Source organism: Camelina sativa, chromosome 16 (assembly GCF_030686135.1).
Source record: "Camelina sativa cultivar CO46 ecotype springtype chromosome 16, ASM3068613v1".
NCBI classification, from domain to species: domain Eukaryota; kingdom Viridiplantae; phylum Streptophyta; class Magnoliopsida; order Brassicales; family Brassicaceae; genus Camelina; species Camelina sativa.
In genome coordinates, this window is record NC_141895.1 from 28,341,403 (window position 1) to 28,364,731 (window position 23,329).

The 23,329-nt window shown below is 39.6% G+C and overlaps 2 protein-coding genes and 3 pseudogenes across 5 annotated transcripts; 3 read left to right on the forward strand and 2 right to left on the reverse strand.

Annotated features, from left to right (window-relative positions):
• Window positions 1–817: 817 nt before the first annotated feature.
• LOC104752523 (SNF1-related protein kinase regulatory subunit gamma-like PV42b) lies at window positions 818–2,739 on the reverse strand (annotated as a pseudogene). Its single transcript, XR_015583828.1, has 5 exons — window positions 2,510–2,739; window positions 2,087–2,361; window positions 1,585–1,853; window positions 1,372–1,476; window positions 818–1,254 (listed from the first exon to the last, which is right to left on the reverse strand). The product of XR_015583828.1 is annotated as an SNF1-related protein kinase regulatory subunit gamma-like PV42b (transcript).
• A 421-nt stretch (window positions 2,740–3,160) lies between these two features.
• Window positions 3,161–4,869, forward strand: LOC147926053 (protein TOO MANY MOUTHS pseudogene; annotated as a pseudogene). The gene has a single exon (XR_015584058.1). The product of XR_015584058.1 is annotated as a protein TOO MANY MOUTHS pseudogene (transcript).
• A 140-nt stretch (window positions 4,870–5,009) lies between these two features.
• On the reverse strand, window positions 5,010–14,911 carry LOC104774037 (pre-mRNA-processing-splicing factor 8A). Its single transcript, XM_087490791.1, has 24 exons — window positions 14,475–14,911; window positions 14,213–14,336; window positions 14,032–14,124; window positions 13,533–13,923; window positions 12,952–13,438; window positions 12,066–12,856; window positions 11,711–11,979; window positions 11,295–11,609; window positions 10,895–11,199; window positions 10,358–10,812; window positions 10,147–10,273; window positions 9,784–10,025; window positions 9,566–9,689; window positions 9,175–9,472; window positions 8,696–8,949; window positions 7,962–8,578; window positions 7,769–7,875; window positions 7,431–7,685; window positions 6,822–7,295; window positions 6,460–6,621; window positions 6,172–6,369; window positions 5,803–6,081; window positions 5,487–5,729; window positions 5,010–5,395 (listed from the first exon to the last, which is right to left on the reverse strand). Exons 1-24 carry the CDS (start codon window positions 14,756–14,758, stop codon window positions 5,204–5,206), a joined length of 7,086 nt encoding a protein of 2,361 aa, XP_087346917.1. The 5' UTR covers window positions 14,759–14,911; the 3' UTR covers window positions 5,010–5,203.
• Window positions 14,912–14,927: 16 nt separating this feature from the next.
• Window positions 14,928–18,154, forward strand: LOC104752527 (uncharacterized; annotated as a pseudogene). Its single transcript, XR_015584059.1, has 6 exons — window positions 14,928–15,506; window positions 15,833–15,932; window positions 16,024–16,124; window positions 16,205–16,287; window positions 16,365–16,621; window positions 16,705–18,154. The product of XR_015584059.1 is annotated as an uncharacterized LOC104752527 (transcript).
• A 3,006-nt stretch (window positions 18,155–21,160) lies between these two features.
• LOC104752528 (adenine phosphoribosyltransferase 2-like) lies at window positions 21,161–23,010 on the forward strand. The gene is made up of 6 exons (XM_010474692.3): window positions 21,161–21,285; window positions 21,401–21,511; window positions 22,041–22,133; window positions 22,277–22,426; window positions 22,608–22,666; window positions 22,803–23,010. The coding sequence occupies exons 1-6, from the start codon at window positions 21,195–21,197 to the stop codon at window positions 22,881–22,883; spliced, it is 585 nt and encodes a 194-aa protein (XP_010472994.1). The 5' UTR covers window positions 21,161–21,194; the 3' UTR covers window positions 22,884–23,010.
• Window positions 23,011–23,329: the final 319 nt, after the last annotated feature.

Sequence of the window (23,329 nt, forward strand, 5' to 3'; positions counted from 1 at the left end):
CATAAATAGTTGAATCCCGACCAATATTTGTTGTCACAAAAAATTTGTTAACAGTATTATTTCATCATCGTGTATATGAACTAATACTAGTATAAGTTTATAGCTAACTTCCAACACGTCTGGTTACGTGATTTCTCATAACATTGGTATTACATGATTTACATCGCTACATATATATGAATCGTGAGTTCATGACATATAATATATAAATAATACATATACTGTCACGTACAATAAGGCCACTAATTATCTTCTTAATTAGTTTCCGTGGAACCGAAAAGTAAATAATTATGTAGCGGTAATTAACGAAGAATTTGATTAGACCACAAAAAGCGTGCTCATACGTAATTATTGAGAGCTACTCTAGATGTACATGAGAATAGCTATATTATAGTATTGTGAATGCAGTTAAAAAATACTGAAAAGAAGAAAGAGCGCGCTTGGAAACAGAACAAACAAATACTATAAACATGAGTACACTTTTTGTTCCATGTTATTAGAGTAAGTAGTTAAGTGGAGCGCATATAATGAATAGATGCTTTTTAAGGTTATATCACCGATTAAAACTAGTGATGAAAGTATGATTATAGAATTATACAGTACTAGTACAAGAGCACTGAAATTGTCTCATTCGTACGCCATGCTTGTTTGCGCCCCGTGCCTGAGTACCCTATTCACTAACTAATCACTACCCTCTCAATATATCATAACTCCTATGATTGTTTTTTTTTTGTTCGATCCATATAAATAATTTTGCTATCATATAAATTTGTATTTACATATATATATATATATATATATTCTCTTACAGAAGAAATTGGATTGATATGTTCCATCTCGTCATTCCTTGTTTTGATAAGTTCTCTGTTACCAAACAAACATTATTTTCCCCGGAAGACTGAAAGTTGTTGCGAGTTAGAGATCTTGAGCTCTTTAGAGCAAAGCGGATCGAACCGCAGCGATAATGTCAGTAAGAGAAATGAGGCCTTGTAGCCCATCGTTCTGGTCCACGACCCAAACTCTGTGTACACGTTTCGTGGTGACCATACGGATTACTTGAGCTAAGGTTGATGTCACGTGACACGTCACGAGCTCCCTCCCTGGTGTTGACGAAGCAGCGGTGAACAAGGGAGTTCTTGGGATTTTCTCAACAAACTCTAGCGCGTTTAGCGGTAACCAAGAACGCAACGTGGCTAAATGACATCCCTTTAGATCACTCGCCGAGAACGTTCCCACTACTCTCCGGTTTCTACCCTGCATGCACCAAAGCAAACACCAATATAATTAATCAGAGCATCTAGCTTCATCTATAGTCTATAGAAAGATATAGGTAGATATGTAAGTGCAATTAGTGTAAGCAAAGTGACGTACGTCAACGAGCTGTTTATGATCCTCTTCCTCGCTGGAGGCTTCAACGATAGGAACGGCATTGAGCATTGCCTTACTCATGCATTTAATCGCATCCTTTACTCGGGCCTGTATATAACAGAGACAAGTTCTCTTTAATTAATAATCTGATGGAAATTCTCACTTCTCCAATTTTTTTATTTTTATTTTTATTTATAACTTGATTAATTAATTTACCTGGCTGATGAGGGCTAAAACGGTGTCATGTATGGCGGAGAGATCAGTGACGGTGTGGGATAGGATACCTTGGAGATGAGAGGATCGGTCGAGGAAGAAAGAGATGAGATCCATCTGAGTCAGCATTGCGTAAGAAGAAGCCGACTCCACCAACTCAGGTCCTGATATATTTTCTATGTTGCTGTCCATTGGAACCAATACTCTGTGGATTCCTTTACTCAACATCTCCATGCAATCCATTATGCTGTTTTCATAATATTAGAGATTTTCTACTTTATATGCAAAAATTTTGCATAACATTTTCTGATTAATGTCGGTTAGTAAGAACTATAATATTAATCGAAACAACTAATAGTTGATGATAGAAAATAGCCGTATATATACTTGGTCATACAAAATAAAATCTTACTTAATACTAGTTACAATGTTGAGAAAGTATAAAACATTATTAAACGAAAAAATAGTAGACATATATAGCAATAATTAATCTTCAATACTAAACTGGTATTAGGATTGAGAGACCAAAGGCTGAGACCCTCAGGGGAATGACCAATGATAGAAGAGACAGGAGCAGCCATTTTCTTATCGAGCCCACTCTCGCTGTCGTCTCCTTCGCCGGCGATGTGAGCCACAACATCGAGCATGGTCACCATTCCTATGTACTGTTTCCTTGCACTGCCGCTTTGTTTATCCGACTCTACTATCATCGATCCGCCGGCCCCCAGCCATTGGCCTGGTTTGGCAGCCACCGGCACAGCTATAACTCGGTTTGCCACCGGTTTCATGATCATACCAAGAAGAACGGTCGTTTTAGTTTTTTTTTTGATAAGCGACGGTCGTTTTAGTTTTTAGTAACAATTTTTATATGAATTAAACGGTCAAGTATTCTAACAGAAAGAAATATATATATGCATGGTGGTTTACCATGGTGCTCAAAGCGTCTGCTAGAGTGGCGTTATCGGGAACTTGGACAAGCCGCCGCTTGTCAACCATAAGATCTTTGACCTTGAACTCCATCAGACGGCTGGACGACTGCATGAAGGTGGTGGTTATGTGTTTTGGGTGAGTTGAGTGCACAGATAGTCGAAGAAAATGGGACAATGCTGATATCATAATTTACTTCTTTGTTCTGATGCTTCATACTTCATAGTTACTTCAATAAGACATGTATGGTTACCAGGAAGATGGCACGTATTAATGTGTTGCTCCATGGCGTGTGCTTTTTCGAATGCTCAGACCACGCGTCCGTTTATTTAGATTCTCGTCTTGTGTACTTTTTATCCAACAACATAATGATATTAAAATTAACTGTAGCGTTTGTTGGAAAAACGGAATGTAGTGACTGATTTTTATTTCCTCCTCTCAATGGGGGCCCGGCCCACCAAAGTATATAAAAAAAGAATGAAAGGAGCTATCGGGTCCCGTTAATGAAACGGGTCGGATTCAGAGCCCAACACAGGGCGAATATCTCGTGAAAGCAATAAATGCAGGAATCGAGAGAATCAGAAATTTTTGGTTTATTTCGCTACTCTCCCGAGTTATATCCCGTGAAAACCATTATGACATTCGTGAACGTTTTTTTTTGGACCCACCATATTTTTCTTTCTGTAGTGTGTGAACGTTTCTATGATTATATACACGCCTCTACTATACAAATTTGAAGAAACCTAAAACGTAATCACACAACAACCAACCAAACCAAGTTGAAAAAAAAAAAGATGGCACAATTCCGCCAAATATTCATTGTCTTGTCTTTCATTTCTCCGTTAGTCACATCTTTCACCGTGATCACCTCCGACTCGACTGCTCCGTCGGCTCTGATAGACGGCCCACAAACTGGATTTACGATGACCAACGACGGCGCTCGCACGGAGCCCGAAGAGCAAGACGCCGTCTACGACATTATGCGAGCGACTGGCAACGACTGGGCTGCGGCGATTCCTGACGTGTGTCGAGGCCGGTGGCACGGTATCGAGTGTATGCCGGACCAGGATAACGTCTACCACGTTGTCTCTCTGTCGTTCGGAGCACTCTCAGACGACACGGCGTTCCCGACCTGTGACCCTGAACGCTCTTACGTCTCTGAGTCCCTCACGAGGCTTAAGCACCTTAAAGCCTTGTTCTTCTACCGCTGTTTAGGCCGCGCCCCGCAGCGGATACCGGCTTTTCTTGGCCGCCTCGGCTCGAGTCTTCAGACGCTGGTTTTGAGGGAGAATGGCTTTTTGGGTCCTATCCCTCACGAATTGGGCAACCTTACCAATTTGAAAGTTCTTGATCTCCACAGAAACAATCTCAACGGCTCCATCCCCTCTTCCTTTAACCGATTATCCGGTTTGACATCACTTGATTTGAGTGAAAACCGGTTGACTGGTTCGATTCCCGGTTTTCTTCTTCCGCAGCTGAACGTTCTCGACTTGAACCATAATCTATTAACCGGACCGGTTCCATCCACACTCGAGTCCTGTGGATCGTTGATCAAAATCGATCTTAGCCGAAACAGAGTCACCGGTCCCATCCCGGACTCGATTAACCGGCTTAAACAATTAGTGCTTCTGGACTTGAGCTATAACCGGTTGTCAGGCCCGTTCCCGCCTTCTCTCCAAGGGCTAAGCTCTCTTCAGGCTTTAATGCTCAAAGGCAACACAAAATTCTCAGCAACGATTCCGGAAAACGCGTTCAAAGGGCTCAAGAACTTGATGATTCTTGTTCTCTCCAATATGAACCTTCAGGGCTCCATTCCGAAATCGTTGACTCTCTTAAACAGTCTCCGGGTCCTTCACCTGGAGGGCAACAATCTAAACGGAGAGATTCCTTTTGAGTTTCGGGACGCTAAGCACCTAAGCGAGCTCAGGCTCAACGATAACAGTCTGACAGGTCCAGTACCGTTCGAGAGAGACACAGTGTGGAGGATGAGGAGAAAGCTGAGGCTGTATAACAATGCTGGTTTGTGTGTCAACCGGGACAGTGACTTCGATGATGCATTCGGTTCAACATCTGGTTCAAGTCTCAGTACGTGTGATGGAGAAACACCGAGACCAGGCCCTTCTGGTACGGTCCAGCATCTATCTAGAGATGACGGTGATATGCCGGACGGAGTTACGGGCGTGTTAGGCGGTTCTAAGTCTTTGGGGTTCTCCTATCTTCCTGCATTCTTTCTTCTGTTCAATTTCATTTCTATGCTAATCTGAGGGGATTATAAAACTGCTGTAAATATTTCCAAGTTTATTGTTAGATGCTTTTTGTACTTTTGTTCAAGAAAATAACAACTGATCTTCGCCTTAATAATCACATAATATTTATTATATCGTTATGACTCTGTTACTAATTTGTTCCTCTTAGTTTTTTATGCTCTGTTTTAACTTCCATGTTTGGAACATTTGGCTTTTTTTTCAATATGGGAAAGGAATACCTATGAACACACATACTTACTGAATTGCATCAGATGTGCCCATTCAACACATTCAATAGTTTGATTCTAGTGGCAAAACATTGTTTTAAGATTTAGGGACTTTACTATCTACCTCAACCTCAAGAGTAACGCACAAGACAGCAAAGACTACGTCCCTGATTTGCGTACAAAAGCTTACAAGTCTCTATTGGTAAGAAAAGTTACTACATTTCAAGTAAATGTGTCCTCACGATCTCCCTCCAAAATGTCGGCCTCCTCCATGTTACTAAACTCCAAGAAATGAGTGGGTCGATGCTCCTCGTGATAGAACTCCTTTGGGGATCCGAGTTTGACACTGTATTTCATGCTCACCGTGTGCTTCACTCCCATGAAGTTGTAGTTCCACGGTCCATTCTCAGGAACCTATCACAACAACAAGTTACAAGTAAATCATATCTCAATGGTTTCATACCATTCAAGGACAAAAAGCACAACTGGGAAATGTGTTTCTTACCATGTAAAACCCGAGGAATCGGTCACTCAATAACATCTGAACCTTTTCATAATGGGTGGGAAGGTAACCGTGAGGATTGCTGCCTGTGTCCTTATTAAGCCGCCCCCATTCATATCCGGTTTGGGTCAACTTATATGACGTCAAAGAGCAGGAGCCCGGAGTGAAACTGCAGGTCAAGATGATGCATTTTTCTCCATCCCATTGCTTGTTGTTCTCCAGAATACGCGAATGAGAGGTTACATCCTATAAACGCAAAGAATCAGTTAGCAATGGGGTTAACAGGCTGATCTTAAGGTATAGATAATGTATATATTACCTGTGGTGACAGCTGAGGCAGCTCGTTAGGCTGTGTGTGCAACCATCCCAAGGGCTCCAGATCATTAAGGAAGTCATGCTCAGGAAGAGAAGACGGCAGGATAACATGCTGATGAGATCCAAACTGTGGCACCATCACAACGCAACGGATTTCTTTCACTTGGGGATTATCTGGGGGACTAATACCATACAAATACCCAGCAATTTGAGTACGAAGATCCGCTACGCATATGAACTTCTTCAAAATATTCTTTGGCATGATGTAGGTGTATCCGGTTTCCTGTGAACAACAAGAAACAATGGTTAAGGGTGACACCTGAAAGGCTTTTACTTTATTGACAAAGTGAACAAGAGTGGCATGGACTCTAACCTTTATGTCATCTGAATTCACATATATGTGATTGACTCTGAGGTAAAGGTTAGTGGCTGATATTGCACGTACACGCCAATCTGTTTTGGAACCGAATGCAGATTGCTCGTAAGGGCTCGTGGTGGTGACAATGAGCTCATCACCATGAACATTTGTAGTTCTTGTTGTGACTGCAGTAAGCTGGCTGGCTTCCTTTGCCTGCAAATAAAATACAGATTTACGATGAACAACAGGCCTACACTCTCATTGTTTGTCTGAAAACCTGATAAAAGTAACAGTTACGAGTACCTGTTTCTCAATCTCAGCAATCTGTTGCCTCTGTTGAGAGGGTGGAGTAATCTCAGCTCCAAGAATAATATCTCTGATCTCTGATTGTGTCAGAGCTGAGGTGTTAACATTGTTCTTCTTTGCGTAGTCAGAAAGGATCAGATCTCTGAGTGCTACCTCCACCTGAATTTAACATGATCGTGAATAAGGAAAAGACTATTCAAAAAAAGAAAAGAAAGTACAAGCATTATGTAATATAACACTAGTAAATAAAAAACAGCAGATACAGAGGTGGCAGAGTGTAAAGAGGGACACTATCAAATAAACTAATATAGCAAGAAACAAACTAAATGAAGAAGTTTCAGAAGTGGCAGAAGAGTTACCTTCATCCATTGATCATCAGTGAGAGAGGGCCAGATGTGATGTGGCTCAGTGACAACAGACTTGTCAGGCTTCAACAACATCTTAGCCTTCTCATTATTAACATGAAGCGCACGAAGGATCAAAATAAGTCTTGAAAAGGCAGTATACGAAGATATACTCTTCAACCAATCATCATATATATTAAACAAAACCATCTGCGGTTCTGTCGCCTTCAAAATCAGGTCACCAAATTTCTCGATCTTTAGGCAAGCCTGGAACGGAAGCTGCAGCTCACTTCCCTTGATAACGATGTTGGGGAAATCCAGCAAGTGAACCTCAAGGGGATCCAACATTCCTTTTCGCGTGACAATAATCTGTTTTGGCTGTTCTTCAACGGGGAGTGATCGCACAAGTGCAGCAACCTCTTCAGCAGTTTTCCATTTTGCTAGCTGACCAAGACGCTTCTGACCAGCCCAGACGCTAGTATGGATAACCTAGACGAAAAAAAGAAAACAGTTACTTAAGATCCCACAACATATTATTAGACTTCATCATTAGTAGTAGTTTTGTGGAAGTGAAACAATATATATGCCTGCTCTTAATGAAAAGTGCTGGAGAGGGAGAAATACCTTCAGGAACAGCTGCCCAGTTCTTGGATTGAAAATGAAAATCGCACCATTGATTGGCTTAGTCGTTAAATTTCCTTCAAATGTTTTGTGAATCGTGACACGATATACATTGGTATCATCAACAAACCATATAATTTGATTGCTGAATATTTCACCATAGTTTTGAGATGACAAATATGGCTCTGTAGGCTCAGACGAGTACAACTGTAAACCCTTCCTGATCCTCTCTCTCAATACATACAGAGCTGGATTTGACTGCAATATAAAGTTAAACGATAAGTCACATATCTAAACAAAATGGGTCCTGCAAAATACACCCCAAGAAAAAGTTCTAGTACCTTCATGATCTTGTTCATTGCTTGAGCAAGAAGAGGTTTTGAACCAGGGAACCAATTACCAAAGGCAGAATGCAAGTTGTATGCCAGATCAAGCCCAATCATTACACCTGCACGGATTTTGTAAAAAAAATGATACATACTGTAGAAAAGCGAAGGCTAACAAAACAAAGCAAAATCGAAAAGTAATACATACCTGTTGGAGATGGATAGATAGACATGTTGTCAGTTGTATAGTCCATGAATTTTGCCCTAGTATAACGCTCAATATCATGGGAGTCATAGTCTCCCCATCGAAGTTGCACGTCTATCCAATACTTGTTACTAGCTTTCTGGTCGAACATATCCTTTGACTCCGCAACCAGGCTAGGCTTAGACATAGGCCATTTATGAGCAGCAAATAGAAGAACATCAGCACAAGAGCTGTTCATCTTATAACTCTTTCTTGGATGAATTGTCTCCTTCTGTACCGTTTCTATCTCCAAAGCGTCCAACTCTTGGTCCAATACTTGGCAAAGATCCATAACAACACTCTCATGGATTTTCTGCCACAAATGGGCACGGAAAATCTGAATCAAAGATATCTTAAGTGTAGGAATCTTTCCATGCATAAATATTCCTGTCAGATCCAACTGCACTTGGAAACCCACATAGACATTCGCTCGATTAATTGTTGGCGACCACCAAAGCGTGAATCTTCTATTTGGAATCTGGTTTAGACCAGACCTCTGCGCATTAGTCAACTTCTTATATTTCATCGACTCCTCAAAACCAGATGCCTTCTCCCAGAAAAGACCCTCCCATGTTGGGAAGCTGAGTTCATGTAAAGCATGAAAAAGTCAGCAAATCTGATGTGATGTAACAGAACATCATATGCTATTATGAAACAAAGATCATAATTAGTTGAGGAGAAATGAAAAGCAGACTTACTATGTCCCCTTGAATAACGTGTGCTCAAGAATACCCTCAACACCTCCAAGTGCTTGAATGACATCAGTCCGGTAATTGTTCAAGTTCCACAGCTTTCCATCATGCCTCTGGTGTGTCCACCAGAAAGGATTTTGTTTTAGGACTTGGTACTGCTTAAAGTCGGTCCGAACTCTCCAACCTTTATCATATGCCAATGTGTGCCTATCCTTCTGAAACAGTGTATTTATACGAGGAATTCCCCTATCCCAAGAATCCTGTCATATTTAAAAAACACAGTTATTATTCTCTCCTCAATGATCAGATATACAGAAGTAAATAAAAATTGAAAATAATATTTGCGCTTCAATCCCAGAAGAGGAGAAGGCAACAGATCAAAATACTCCTAAAACCCTCCGAAAATCAAAGCGAAAAACACCAAAAGAAAGCAAGCTAGCATGCTAATACCCCTCTAAAAATTTAACATCAAGTCTGATACTTACTTCCAGATCTTCCAGTGTAAGACGCCTATTCTGGGCCTGCGCTTCCTGCCTTTTTAAAGCATATTCTGCCCATACCCGCTGTGAATCAATAAACTCACTTTCCCATGGCTGTATATAACGGTAAAGATTTGGTATAAGCTGATCTTCCTCGTGGCTCATTCCACTCCTAAAGTGGGTTACACCAACATCTGTCTGCTTGCTGTACCGAAGGTCACTTTGTGGGATCAAAATATGACCCATTGACAACATTCCCAGGCCACCAATTTCCTTTGGAGTGTAGAAGATAACAGGAGGAAATCTGCCAAGGAGAATAGAAAAATCAGGTTACATAAACATAAACACACAGCTCTGCTATGTCGACCATAAGCTCAATAAGATAGCTTTTACTCACCGACTAGGCATCTTTGAGTTCAACCCGATCTTTATTCTTGTTTGGATTTTATTCTCACACTTAACCAGTAGATCCAAGAGCTCTTGTGTGTGTACAGTGGCTTCACGGAAGTAAGTCATGAGGCCTGTTTAAAAAGAATATGTGATCAGTTTCATGATAAACCACAAATCATAAAAAGCAAACAATGGTGCCAAAACGGGCTCATAGGATTATTTTACCAATTAGAGCTGTATTCCATTTGTTGACGATCTTGGTAAAGGTGGTTGATCCTGATGACATAAGGATCTGCCTCACACGATTCTCAAACACCTTCATATGTTCATCGTCAACCCGCAGAAAAGCTACTGCAGTCCTCTCCTTGGTCTGTTCATTTTGCAGATTCCAGACACCATCTTTTGTGTTGCTGAAAGCTTCTTGGGTCATCCTGATTTTTGGAAGTATGCGGACTTCAAATCCACACCTGCAGGCAAGATGAGAAAGAGTCACAGATGTCAATAGCAGTACCAAATAACAGTATAAACGATGGCATAGCACTAACATGTAACAACAGATGCACTAGAATGCTCAAATAAAAGACTTACATGCTAAAGAGCAGGTTAGGATTATCCTTGCTATAGACAGAAACAAAGCCATTCTCCCACTCCAAAGTTGTGATGCTCCGAGGAAGACGGTTCTTCATGTCCCAGAAGACACTTCTACCAAGATTGACTGAAAGGTGAATAACAAAATGAGACACACATCTAATGCATAAATATAGTCAATCGGATTATATATAAAAAAAAAAGAACATACCATCATGTTTCATCAACCTCATCCTTGCATCTCTTGGCCAGCACTTCTTATTGTTGTATCCCACCATGTTTTCATTATTGGGATCCGGGTGCTCCGTAAGATATCGCTGAATAAGATCCCGAGCCTCTTCATGGGTAAACTTAAACATGATATGAACTTTGTCTATATACCGAGAATAGAGTCTTATGGGATGGCGTGTTTCCACTTTTGTATCCCAAAACGTCATAAACTCGTTAGGCATCTGTGGTGGCCCAGCAATTTCACTCGCTCGAGTCAAACCAAGAAGCAAAAGATCAAGTAATAGACCATAGAACTGAACAACAAATGATGCAAACTGGAGTCCCCTAATGAGACCATACAAGTTAGTATGACTCATATCCTTGTAAGACAGGACCACGTTATTCTTGGCAGACACATAGTCTGCAATATTGTGGTCAAGAACCAAACGAAGAAGCCTGAAACAAACAACACAAAATACTTATTACTCCAGAAAGATGTGGCTCAACATTATTAATAAATTATTCATGAAATAGGTACCTGTTCAACATTGTCAAATCGATCTTCTCAAAAAACTTTTCGAACTTAGTTTGGAGCATCACCACACACTGCCCATCACCTGTGTCCCATATGCCTTGCAAATTGTTGATACCTTGACACCACTTATAAACCAGAAGTGGGGGCGGCTCTGAGTCTGCTGGCTTAATCCAGTTTGGAAACAAGTGGCGCTTGTCACCTTCGTACCACAAGTATTGATCAAGATAGGCATCGGTAATTTTCTCTAGAGGCTCTATTTCATAAACTGGAATCAAGTAGCTATATAGATCCATAAACTCTATGCCAACCTGCAGACAAAACGTATACACCATCACTTCACCACGGCAACCTTGAAAACCTATGTCAATCCATTGCTCCAATATAGAGTGATATATTAAGTTACCTCTTTAAAGCCACGTTGGGTGAGAAGATGACGTTTTATTCGTGATAGAGCTTCATGAGGATTGTCATAAGCTTGTTCAATTAGACCAAGCTCTTCTCGCTGCTGCTGGTTCAACCTCACAGCTACACTATATGATTCCTTCAGTCTCTCAAGGGCAAGGATGAGCAACTTTGTGTCATGTTTGTATGACAATGGAGGAAATGGAATTGGAGAAAACTTCCTTGATTCCAGCCAATGAACAGTTGTTGTATAGATTGCAAGTGCTTCTTCCGGAGTGACATACGGACCATCTTTCAGGTAATTGTGCTGTCGTTCCTGTAACAGTTTTACAAGGAAAACACATCAATAAATAAAGCCATTTCCTAAAATGTTGTTCAAGCAAAAATGATAGTCATAAAGACAATTATGAAACAGACCTGTTCTGCCTTAAGCCAAAGACGAGTCAACCTCCCGAGATTCTTTCTACAAACTGTCTTATCAACAGTAGCCCCTCTTCGGATACGCTCACGATTGTAGTGAGCAACATTCGTCCACCAATCAGCCTTAGACTTGACATAACGGAGGATCATATTCTCAATTGGAACAGGTAACCCAGGGACCTTCCATGGGATATTAGCTTTCCAGCACCGCCATGCCTCACTAAGGTGCTGCAATATGGTCCGGGCTTTATTTTGCTTGATACCCTCTGCACATTAGCGAAAAATGTTAACCAAAGAATAAAGCAAAGGCATTCCCTAACACAAGAAAAAACAATATTATAAGAACAGAAACCTGGCATGGCATCAAGGACGTCATGCATGACAGCAGCTCGAAGCTCCAAATCAAAATGGCTTTCAACTCTCTGTTTTGTGACTGTTTTGGCCACTCCTTTTGAATGACGCCCCTCAAATTGACGTGCAAGAAGATTCCCTAACCATCGTTCAAGAAGAGGAACTATTCCCCGAAGGAAAAACAACCATACCCTCCACATTGGAGCCCAAAATCCACACCCTGGACCCTTACCCACAGGACCAGTATTGAAACGGTAATATATCAAGTGCTTCAAATCCTTGCACATCCTAATCTGCCTCATCAGTCTGTATTTATAACGATACATACCCGTCAACTGCCCAACGTGAGAGAAAATATATTGCAGACCGTCAGCCAATTGGAAGGCATCAACATTACCAAGTCGGAATTGGACATTCGCATCAACTACAAGTTTTGTCAGTCGGAGAATCTCACGGCAGAGATGGAAAGCGTTCCCAAAACGTGACTTTTTACGCTCTTTGGTGGTCAAAGTTTTCACAGGCTTGAGGTTGAAGTTGTAGTCAAGATGCAGGTAGTTTAAATTCTTCCTATGAATCAGTAGATTCAGCATATTATAACCCTGACGACAGACTTGCAGACCCACTTCAACCCAATCCAGTTCGGTACTTTGGAAAAACTTCGTAGCTGCAAGAGATCGAAACAAGTGCTTCTTCTTCTGAGCTTTAGGTGGTCTATGGTGCAACTCATTCAGCACATAGCATTTCAATAGCTTCTGGTAACTAACCCGAACTTTAACCGGATAGGCTGGAGGACTGCAGTTAATGAGTTCAAAGAATGTATTAGGACACTCAGTAGTAAATTTCAAAAGTCAAAAGAGACACAAAGTAGATCAAAACAAATAGCTTACCAATGCTCCTTGAACCACTCTGACACCAAGGGAATATCTTCTGCCCGGCGCGTCCTCCCAGACCTCATATTGAAAGGTCGTGGGGCAAACAACAATGATATGCCAGCAGCTGTAGTGTCAGTGTAGAGTTGGGTATCTTTTAGCAAAGGTTCCACACCTTCTGGTAAAGGGAAGTCATCCTCATCATCGTCATCATACACCTTCCTTTCACGCTTTTCCTTGTTAGTGTTGCTTATCGGGTGAATTAACGGATCATAATAAAATGCAGGAAGATCAGGATCCTCGGTCTTTATATACATAACCATAGGACTGTGATACACACAGAGTTTTACTTTCCTTGGCCGATTATTGTAGAGATGGGGAAACGCTATTCTGTACTCAGTTCGCAGAGGGGAACGAATGATAAGCTTGTTGATGTCATTAAACTCATTCCAGTCCTCATCTCCTTTTTCCATATCACGGTACAAAGGTTCAAACTTAGGTCCACCTGGAAAAGAGTACCAAAATGCATTAGAAAAGAATAAAAGAAAGGGACCTGCAAGGTGAAAAAAAAAATGGAGCATAGAAGGAAGATAGCGTACCAGGTATGCACATGTTCAAAGCCTTTGCTGTGAAGAAAGATGGCATGTCAAACAAGTAGAAGTAGTTGCGATCAATCAGATCAGAAAGCAACTGGCCTGCAAGCCTGTGAAGGGTAGCCATAATTGGAAGTGAGAGGTTCCACCTCCGGTAACTGGGACCATTAATCAGTTTTGTTTTAACGAGTGGCTTGTGGTCGTAAAACCAAGTGTATACAGCAGAATCTTCTTCCTCATCAAGCTCCAACTGAATTGGTTCAAGAGGATCAACGTCCAACAAGTTGTCTGCATAGTCTAGTGGAGGCTCCTCATCATCAAATGGTGGAAAACGCATTCTCTTGAAATGACGACGATCCCTCTTCTCCCTTCGCATCATAATCCACATAGTACCCCACTGCAAGACCAGAATGGAATAAGCATCACTCAAAAAAAACATCAATTAAAAATTAGTCAAGGCACAGAGACATGGAGATAGAGATAGGGAGATAGACTAATCACTCACCTGAGCCATGTAAATAGGTTCCACGACCCATGGTATCTCGTTCACAAATGTAATAGCTCCAGTGATGTGGTATAAAACCTTCACGTCTCGAACCTGGAAGAAAATGGGAAGTTAGATAAATGAACAAACGGCGAGAATAGCCGAAGCTAAGCAGAAACCAAATAAAAACAAAAAAAATAACCTGCTCCCAGGGCATAGGCATATTCTCCAAGAGCTTGAAAACGGCGTGAGGAACGAACTTAAGGGCTCCAAGGTATACACGTTTGTCGTGACGGAATTTCTTGGATGACATATCACCATGATCCCTGAAGGAAGAAAGAAAGAAAGAAAAAGAAATCGCAGTTTCAGTCTCACAATCAATCCAAGAAAAATCCTATAACCAAATCAGAGAAATCTTGGAGCCAGTAAACTAGATTCCGAAATCGAAGAGAAAGAAAACTCGCCTGATGATCTTCCTGACGTGCTCAGGTGGCATGTCCTCCTTCTGAGTTTCCACGAATCCAAACTTCCTCTTGTCGCCGTAGCGCTTGGAGTTAAGCTGCATCCATTTTCTAGCCTTCTCCTCAAGCTTCGCTTCGGCCTCCTCAGGAGTAGGCTCCACCGGGGGAGTCGGATTAGAAGGCGGCGGAAGCGTCGTGTAAGAAGGATGCGCAGCGGGAGGTGGCGGCATCATCGAGCCGCCGGTACCAGGGGGAGCTAAGGGCATACCATCGTTGTTGTTCCACATGGCTTAGGGTTCCAAATCGAAACGCCGAGCTGTAGTCGCGGAGGAATTAACCCTAAATCAACCGCGTCCGTGTCGATCTATCTATCTACGTTGCGAAGAACTAGTGAGCTTAATCGAGTACAAGAAAAACCCTAAAACATTTTCGGGTGAGTCGCTTTTTTTTTTTTTCCTCGTTCGGCCTTTTAATATAGTAGAGGAGGAGGTGTGTAAAGTAAATCAGGCGGTGTCGAACAAATGCTTAGGCGGTTATCCAAACCCGCTTACTAGACTAGAGTCACTGCTAATCGAATCAAGTTAATGGGCCTTTGATGGTTAGAGTTGGGCCGTGATCCATGTGCCCATAGGCAAACTACAAATTGTTTTTTTCTTTTTCTCTGGCATTTATTGTGGCTATACTCTATATAGGAGGACTGAGGAGGATGCAGTTGTAATTGCGTTTCCCCGTAAAACAAACAAACAAACTCTCCCGATTCTGGCGACTCTCTCTCTCTCTCAGACTCTCACAAGTCCGTCCTGAAGAGCAGAATCGTGTCGTAGTGTGTCGCGGCGGCAATGCGAGAGGAACATAGTCCAGTTAGGGACGGTCGTCGAAGTGGAGGACTGAGGTCGTTGATAGAGCCTCGCTTCTTGTCGTCGGTTGCTTTAAACGACGGTGGTTCGATTTCTGGACGGAGATCTTCCTACCTGAAACTTCCTCCTCAGGGTCGTATCAAGCTTTCCGTCGTTAAGCTCAACGGTTCCCTTTTCGGTACGATTTTGCTTATCCAGTTTCCGAAAATCTCAATTTGAGGTGTCAACTAAATTCTTCTCTATGTGATTTTTGTTTTCCTGCTTTGCTTTACATCAATCTCTCGGAATTCTTTAGATTAACCTTTTAGCTAATCGACCTCTAATGGTTTCTATTATTGGTTGGTGCGTTCGGAATTTGTTGTGTTGCGGTTTGAAATCATTTTTTTAGACGTACTGTATAATAATTTTGGCTTCGTCGAGGACAATCTTGCCATAACACGATTATCAAAATTCTGGTATAACTTGTCGTCAACAAGTTAAAAATGGTTTCCAACGATTCAGCAGATGTGGAAGTCGCAAAGGATTGCTCGGTGGCAGAGCTCAAAAGAGCTGTGGAACAAGTTTTCACCATTTCTCCTCTGGAAGGCCACGGCAGGATTTCATGGTACATCATCATCTGTGACTGTGCGTATGAAAAGTTGGAGATTCTACACTTGTTAGAGCTATCTGACACAGTCGTGATCTTCCGCCTACAGGTCCCACGTCTGGGGTCATTTTTGCTTGTGTTATCGTGACCAGAGATTACTCAATGACAAGACTTAGCATCCGTTATCTCGGTCTCAATGATGGGGATCAAGTTCGTGTCTTACTCCATCTCCCTTCTACTTAAGAACGCATATTCATTTGCATTGTAATCCCTTTCACTCTACATTTCAGTTACATTTCGTAAGGCATTTGTCCATAGACCACTCTCCTATGAACAAACGATCCAAGAGCCCCAGTTGCAAGCGCTACCTTGAGTAAGTACTTTTTGACAATCTGCCTTTTATCGTCTCTGCATTCCAATGCTCTGCTGATGAAGCTTCTTTTATGGTAGGTTGGAAATGGAATCCGAAGCCAACGAAATCCAAATACAAAACCAATACCAGAACAGTATGGATGATGTAGCTGAGAAGTGTTACCCAGGAGCACAAGACGAGTTACCGGCAGCAGAATTCAGACTAGTGAACCTAATCAAAGGATGGTTGCCTTATGCTGGACGTTGGGGAGTGTCCAGAACAGGACCTAAGAGTCGCAGTGGTCCTTCCAGATTTTCTTTGAAGCATTTCGGTGGCAGGCCCAAGATGTAAAACCGTAAGTCACTTCCTCTTCTTATCTTCCCTACTTCATTTCCTCCTTTCTTTCAGTGATTATTGGTTTATGAATTTGTTGTCCAGGATTGATTCAAAGGATCTATTGTTTGTCTTCATGCATTACGAAAGCTGAAAGAAGGTGCGTTTTTTATTCGCATATTTTCAGCCTAGAACACAGTAGTAAGATCAGCTGATTTGTAATAAAACAATAATAGGTTGAGTATGTGTTAATTCAGAAGTGAAATGGCATGGTAAACCTTATACAGGCTGAAAATGGTTTAACCCATACCAACCTACTGAACCCAATAACTGGCCTCACCATTTTGCTTCCACTAGCGTAAGATTATCTTCTTTTGCCTCCGTTGTATGCAAAACTGTCTGTTCTTATCATAGTAATGCATATTTCTATATTCTTCTTAGAACCTTCCTAGTATTTTATTTTTCAAGTTTGTTCCATCAATGGACCAGGATCTCATTGAATTACTATTATATGTAAGCTAGTCAACACTTTCACAAGTTGCTAGGAGCTTGAGAATATTGTTGCCTTGTACATCTTGAGAAAGTGAAGAACTTCACTCCGCTCGTAGGCCATTGTCTTTTTAATATTATAAACAGTCTGAGAATTTTTGACCCTTAATGATCGGTTGGCCGAGTGTAAAGGTTTGCTCTTGTCTTAATAATATAGAATTCTGTTTTCTTTTTCTTTTGTTTGTTTGTATGTACATATTTGGTTTATTGGGTGGTAACGTGAAGAAACTCAGAAACCGTGGAAGGAAGTGCAGAAGTCGGCAGCAAGTGTCAAACCATAGCAAGGCTCAAGACTTTCATTCTCGATCCGCATGTTGTCATGAGCGGAGAGTGTACCACTCAATAAATTAGTATCCAAGACTCCAAGGCACAGCCACTAAGGTTGTTACAGGTCAGGATTGGATTCTACTTTCTAAAGGGAATGGAATGAGTAATGACTGATGGATATCTGCATGTGGGTCTAATCTAGTATTGGATGTGTGATGGTCTCATTGTCCTGCATGCACTGGACTGTAACATCAAAAGGTGAGCGCGTTGTGCATACAGTAACTTACACTATCTGCCAACAGTAAAAAAAAAAAACGCAAAGAAGTGGGATCTTAGATTCCCATTCTGATTAGAGTTGATGTCACTGTTAGAGGAGAGCACAGAGTCACATGGTCAAGTCCCTCTCTTTCAACTTAAAAAAGGAAAAAGAAAATAAGATTCGAAGTAAATGAAAGAGAGGCAGAGGAGGGAGATCTTGGGTAGTGATTGTCCTCCCAAGATTTGGTGTCCTTCGCTGTCTCTTTTGAAATTAACTGCACGAAAGATATTTGTGAGGTACGCATTCCTTTGTGTTTCGTTTTCAAACTTCATCATCTATTACAAGTTACAACTACTTTTTGGGAGTTTTTTTATAACAATTCGTGTATGTAAAAAACAAAGTTACTTTGATTTATTTTGAATCTTTCTTTCAAGATGTTCAAAATAAACTGACCAATAAGATAAGATATTTGAGTAAAAAGAGAACCTACCAATTACGAAACTCAGCCACTTATCTGATTGAATTGTCTCTGTTTTGAAGTTGGATTTGTGAGACAATATGTAAATCCTTAAATAATTGAGCTGAGTGTTGTTGTCGTTTTATAGAGAGAGATTGTAAAACTGTAAAGAGATATAGAGAGATAGTGTGTAGGTGAAATCATGAAAAGCATACAAAATTTGGTTCAGATCCGACTAGTGGACTGGAAAGGATAATAATCTCTCATCTCATCAGATTGTTTTTTGATTTTGCCTTTAATAAACTTCTATTTTCAAGGCTTCTTCAAGATTTTCTAAAACATTTCCTTATTGCTTATTTTGAAATTTGAATCCAATCAAATCTTTTTGATAGGGTAATAAGTGGTAATAGCAGTAGTGGGGAGATTAAAAACGACAAACGGAGAATATATCTACCTACACGAATTCTGAATCCAAACCAAATCCTATTTTTTCGGATGAATATTAATTAGTTAAATCAATTTGGTTGGAAAACGGCATAACATGGGTGGTGTGGGGGCATAAAAACATTTCCCTTGATTAAATTGGGTATTACTATTAATTCCTTTTACTATGATAAAAGTAACGATTAGAAAAAAATATAAAAAGATAAGTGGGAGAGAGAGAAGAGCGAGCAGGCGTGCGCTTCAACAGTCGAAACAAAAGGCACTACTCTCGTACGTTCTTTTAAAAGAAAAATCTCTCCCTACTCTCTTTGATCTGGGCCATCCCTTCTCTTTTTTACCTTTGGCCTTTGCTTATTTGTTTTTTTTTTGTATATTTCATGATCTCATCTGCTAAACTATTATTTCCCCCCCCCCCCAATGATTTTTGTTTTTTGTTTTGTATAAGAAAAAAAACAAACAAATTAATCGACCTATTTTACCATCGAACAAAACTCTGGAATTTGATTTGTTTTAGGGAAATCACTGAAGAGAGATAGTATAAATACAAATTGGATAGTATCCGACAATTGTTTTTATATCGCTATAAAGACATGCTAAATCTATGTTATTATATATATATATATATATAAAAGGTACAGATGACCAATTTACAAATAAGCTTGGGTTACGTAATGCATACACTTGATTATCTTCAAGTATTAAAGACCATGGGCTTGTTCGTTTGGTTGACGCAGGTACCTGTGGCTACGGCAGACGCAAGTACGTTTATTCGTTTGCTTGTTGCAGGTTGATATATCATGGTTTTTATGGTTTTTAACTATGATATAAGTGTGTTTTTTGAGTCTTTTCATTTGTTTCTAGGATTGTTTTTGAGTCTTTACAGGTTATTTAGGAATTTGGCACGGAAGGAGTAAAGTGGAGTTGTTTGGATGACTTTGGAGCATTTTACAGAAGGAAAAGAACTTGGACTCGGATCAGAGTAGCAGCGTCGACCGACACCGAAGGAGCATCGGTCGACGTCCATGTTTATCCGACAAGAGAAAGAAGAAATTGGAAGTTTTACAATTTTACCCAAAGTTTTCCTAAATTACAACACAAGTCCCTGACGTATTTTAGGACATATAAATAGTGTTTTTGGGTTTTAGAAAACCCATAAGTTTTATTTTAGGAAGTTATTTTCTAGTAAGTTTTTGAAAGAGAGATATTGAGAGCTTTTGGGAGAGAAAAAGATCAGAACTGCTTTGTAGAAAAGAATTATTGAACTCCCTTCTTACTTTTTAATATATATTGCTTATTATTCAGAATGATGTCTTGTTCTTCATTAAACATGTATGAGTAGTTTGATTGTTAGGTTTAAGTTTTTTCACAGGGTTTTTATGATTTATTAGATCTGTGATTTTTAGGGTTCTTAATCTTTTATGATCTTCATCTTTGGTTGTTCTTCACAATAGTTCTTGATTGATCACCTATAATTATTATCTTAGGGAAATTAATTGATATGAGAATATAATTGTTTTCCTTATTAAAACCATTGATGAACAAAATCACTTTTTACAAAGAGATTTGAATTAGTGATTTTGTGAACTTATCTAAACTTGTTTTTAAAGCTGATTTTTAACTTAGAATTTTACAAAGAGATTTGGATTTTCTGGTTTTAAATTTATATAATAATTGCAGTGAGAACTGAATTATTTTACCAAAAAGTTTAGAGTTCTAGATCTGATTTTTATTGCATTAACCCTAATTAATCTATTGATTTAATACTTCATAGTTCCCTAGGCTTAATTTTTTTATTTCCTAATTTCACAACACCTTGATTTAATATTTTGCATTGTCTTCTTTTGTTTTTAATACAATTTAATCTGTTTAGCGTAATATCAAAAACTCTATAATTTATTGTGTTTGATCTTGAATCTCTATGGATTCGACCCCTAAGTACTACGTTGATCTCTTGTTTGAGAGAGTAGCTCTAGGGTTAGTTTGAGCATATCACAGGTACCTGCGTCAAGACGCTGCGGCAAACGCTGCGACCTTGGCATCTAACATTTTTAAACATTGTTTTGATTTAGCGGTTAAAAATGTAAGTGCAGCCGATGCCGCTGCCGCCCGCGTCAACTAAACGAACAAGTCCCATGTCAAATTAATAATTGTTTTGATTGAGTTTTTTCTTCTTCTTTGATAAAATTGTGATCTTTAAAAAAAAAAATTGTGATCCTTAGCTGAAGCTCCTACGTACTAAAATCCTCTCGATATATGCTAGCGAAGTAATCAGGATATTTTTGCCATCTAAGACAATTATCTGTAATCATCCATTATTAAATTGCATTGAGAGATATATTAATTTGAACATTAGTAGTTCTTAATTTACAAAGTAAACCCAACCACTATGATATTTGAGTTGTTACAAATGAGCTTTTAATTTGAGTACTATTATGTTTATATTTTCAAAATTAAAAAAACATACTGTATTTTTAAAATAGTAACTTCGGATGGAGACGTACGATGAGTGGGTAGAAGGAAATATGAAAGAGAGAATGATAAAGAAATGCTATAAATACAGCCAACCCATTTCTCTCTTCTCCTTGGACACACACACACACGTACGCACGAGTGAGAGATATGTTCGCCGTGGAGAATGGGTTGCAGGGAGACCCAAGATTAAAAGCCATCTCCGATGCTATTCGCGTCGTCCCTCACTTCCCCAAGACTGGTCCATTTTATATTTCCTTTTCTTTCTTTATGTGCATACTTATTTTCATTTTTCTTGTTCGCTTAAATGAGAAAATCAACTAACTTCTATGAGTCTCTGTGTGTTTGTCTCGCAGGGATCATGTTTCAGGACATAACAACTTTACTGCTGGATCCAGTTGCCTTCAAACATGTTGTTGATATCTTCGTTGATCGTTACAAGCACATGAACATCTCTCTCGTTGCTGGTTCCTTTCACTTTCCCTTCTTTAATTATAAACCCTCTCTCTAGCTCATAATTAATCTACTTTTTCTTCAAGTCTCTCTATTTATTTTTATTTTTTTCCCAAAGAGCAAAGACACACACCACCCCTTAAATTATCAATTCATTCAGCTTAAGGCAACGCACGTATAATATAATATATATAAAATATACTTATTATTCCTATTGTAATATTATGGCATATGATAGAATCCGAAGCGGCGAGGATTTCCCAATATGAAAAGATTGAATAAACAATGGACAACTTTTTGATGGATTAATGATTTTACACACCCACAAACTAACTTGTCTAGTGTGGTTGGTGACTAATTACTCATGCATCCCTTTTAATTTGTCGTTAGTCTGGCTCTATATATATTTTATTTTCTTTTTGTCATTTAGTGATCCTTTTGGGAAATACAATTAGAAACAAACAAGTAAGAAATGCTTATCTAAACTCGATTTCGAGGATAATATAAACCACCGGTCGATAAATATAGTAATGCATAATGCAGGAGTTGAGGCTAGGGGATTCATATTTGGACCTCCCATCGCATTAGCCATAGGTGCTAAGTTCGTCCCACTACGCAAACCGGGAAAACTACCCGGTACGATTACTTATATACGTACATGTAGATAAAAATCTCAGACTAAAAAAAACGTGATGTTGGAATTAGTTATAATTATAATAAGAGAAGTGTGGCTGAAGGATATTTATGATCTAATTTTGTTGTGGTGTAAAAAAAAAAAGGGAGAGTGCTAAGCGAAGAGTACGAGCTTGAGTATGGAAGTGATCGTCTAGAGATGAGTGTGGAGGCTGTCAAATCAGATGAACGAGCTCTCATCATCGACGATTTAGTTGCCACCGGTGGGACACTCTCCGCTTCCATTAACCTCTTGGGTAAATATTATTCTTCTACTTTTTGTTAAATTATTAGAAAATGAATACTAATGTTAAACAAGATGATTTGAATGATACATTACATACGCATTTTAAAAAGGTAACACAATATTATATCGTCTATCGATCGAGTGGTAAACTAACGAGCCTCTCTCTATCTCTCTCTATGGACTTACTTTAGAGCGCGCTGGGGCTGAAGTTGTAGAATGTGCCTGCGTTGTTGGTTTGCCTAAGTTCAAGGTATAAATTGGTCTTTTTAAAATTTCGAATCAATAGTATTGTTGGATCTTATATATATAGGCCCATTAACTAATACTACTACTAGATGTGAAGAAGATAAATAACAACAACAAGTGGTTTCGGCGATATGATGCAGGGGCAGTGTAAGCTGAAGGGAAAGCCGTTGTACGTTCTGGTGGAGCCAAGAGAGTTTGATGATATAACCTTATACAATTAAGCCTTTTTATCTAATTGGCGAGCGATATATGGTCGTCATCTCCATCTATATTTCCAAATTCGCGAACTAGATAAATTGTAATATCAACGGTTATGTCAATAATATAATCGATATCTTGCAATGAAAATAATGATTGTATTCTATTAGGATTCAATGTGGAATGATTCATGCTAGTTACACAAGCTACCCTTTTATGTATGTAGCTAAGCTCGCCTTAGTTAAAAGCTTTTAAGTTTTGGTACTCTTCATTTCGAGCTTGATCCTTTCTAGATCGAGGTGGCTATTGTATTGATGGATGTAGCCAAACAAACAAACAAAACAAAAAAGTATTGGAAGATGTATCAAAATAAATTTGGTTTTATGTATAATTTGGGGAGAAAATTATAGCAAGCAAGCACCACCTTTCTTTGTTAAAATTGAAGTAAGATTCATAGTGATTTTGAACA

What these genes read in the sequence shown, in the direction of transcription:
- LOC104774037 (XM_087490791.1), bottom strand. Translation starts at nt 14,758, where the DNA reads ATGTGGAACAACAACGATGGTATGCCCTTAGCTCCCCCTGGTACCGGC. An exon ending in CGTCCTTGATGCCATGCCAG is followed by an intron (nt 11,980 to 12,065) that starts GTTTCTGTTCTT and finishes GCTAATGTGCAG; the next exon opens with AGGGTATCAAGCAAAATAAA. An exon ending in GATTCCTCGGGTTTTACATG is followed by an intron (nt 5,396 to 5,486) that starts GTAAGAAACACA and finishes TTGTTGTGATAG; the next exon opens with GTTCCTGAGAATGGACCGTG.
- LOC104752528 (XM_010474692.3), top strand. Translation starts at nt 21,195, where the DNA reads ATGTTCGCCGTGGAGAATGGGTTGCAGGGAGACCCAAGATTAAAAGCC. An exon ending in GAACATCTCTCTCGTTGCTG is followed by an intron (nt 21,512 to 22,040) that starts GTTCCTTTCACT and finishes TGCATAATGCAG; the next exon opens with GAGTTGAGGCTAGGGGATTC. An exon ending in CAAACCGGGAAAACTACCCG is followed by an intron (nt 22,134 to 22,276) that starts GTACGATTACTT and finishes AAAAAAAAAAAG; the next exon opens with GGAGAGTGCTAAGCGAAGAG.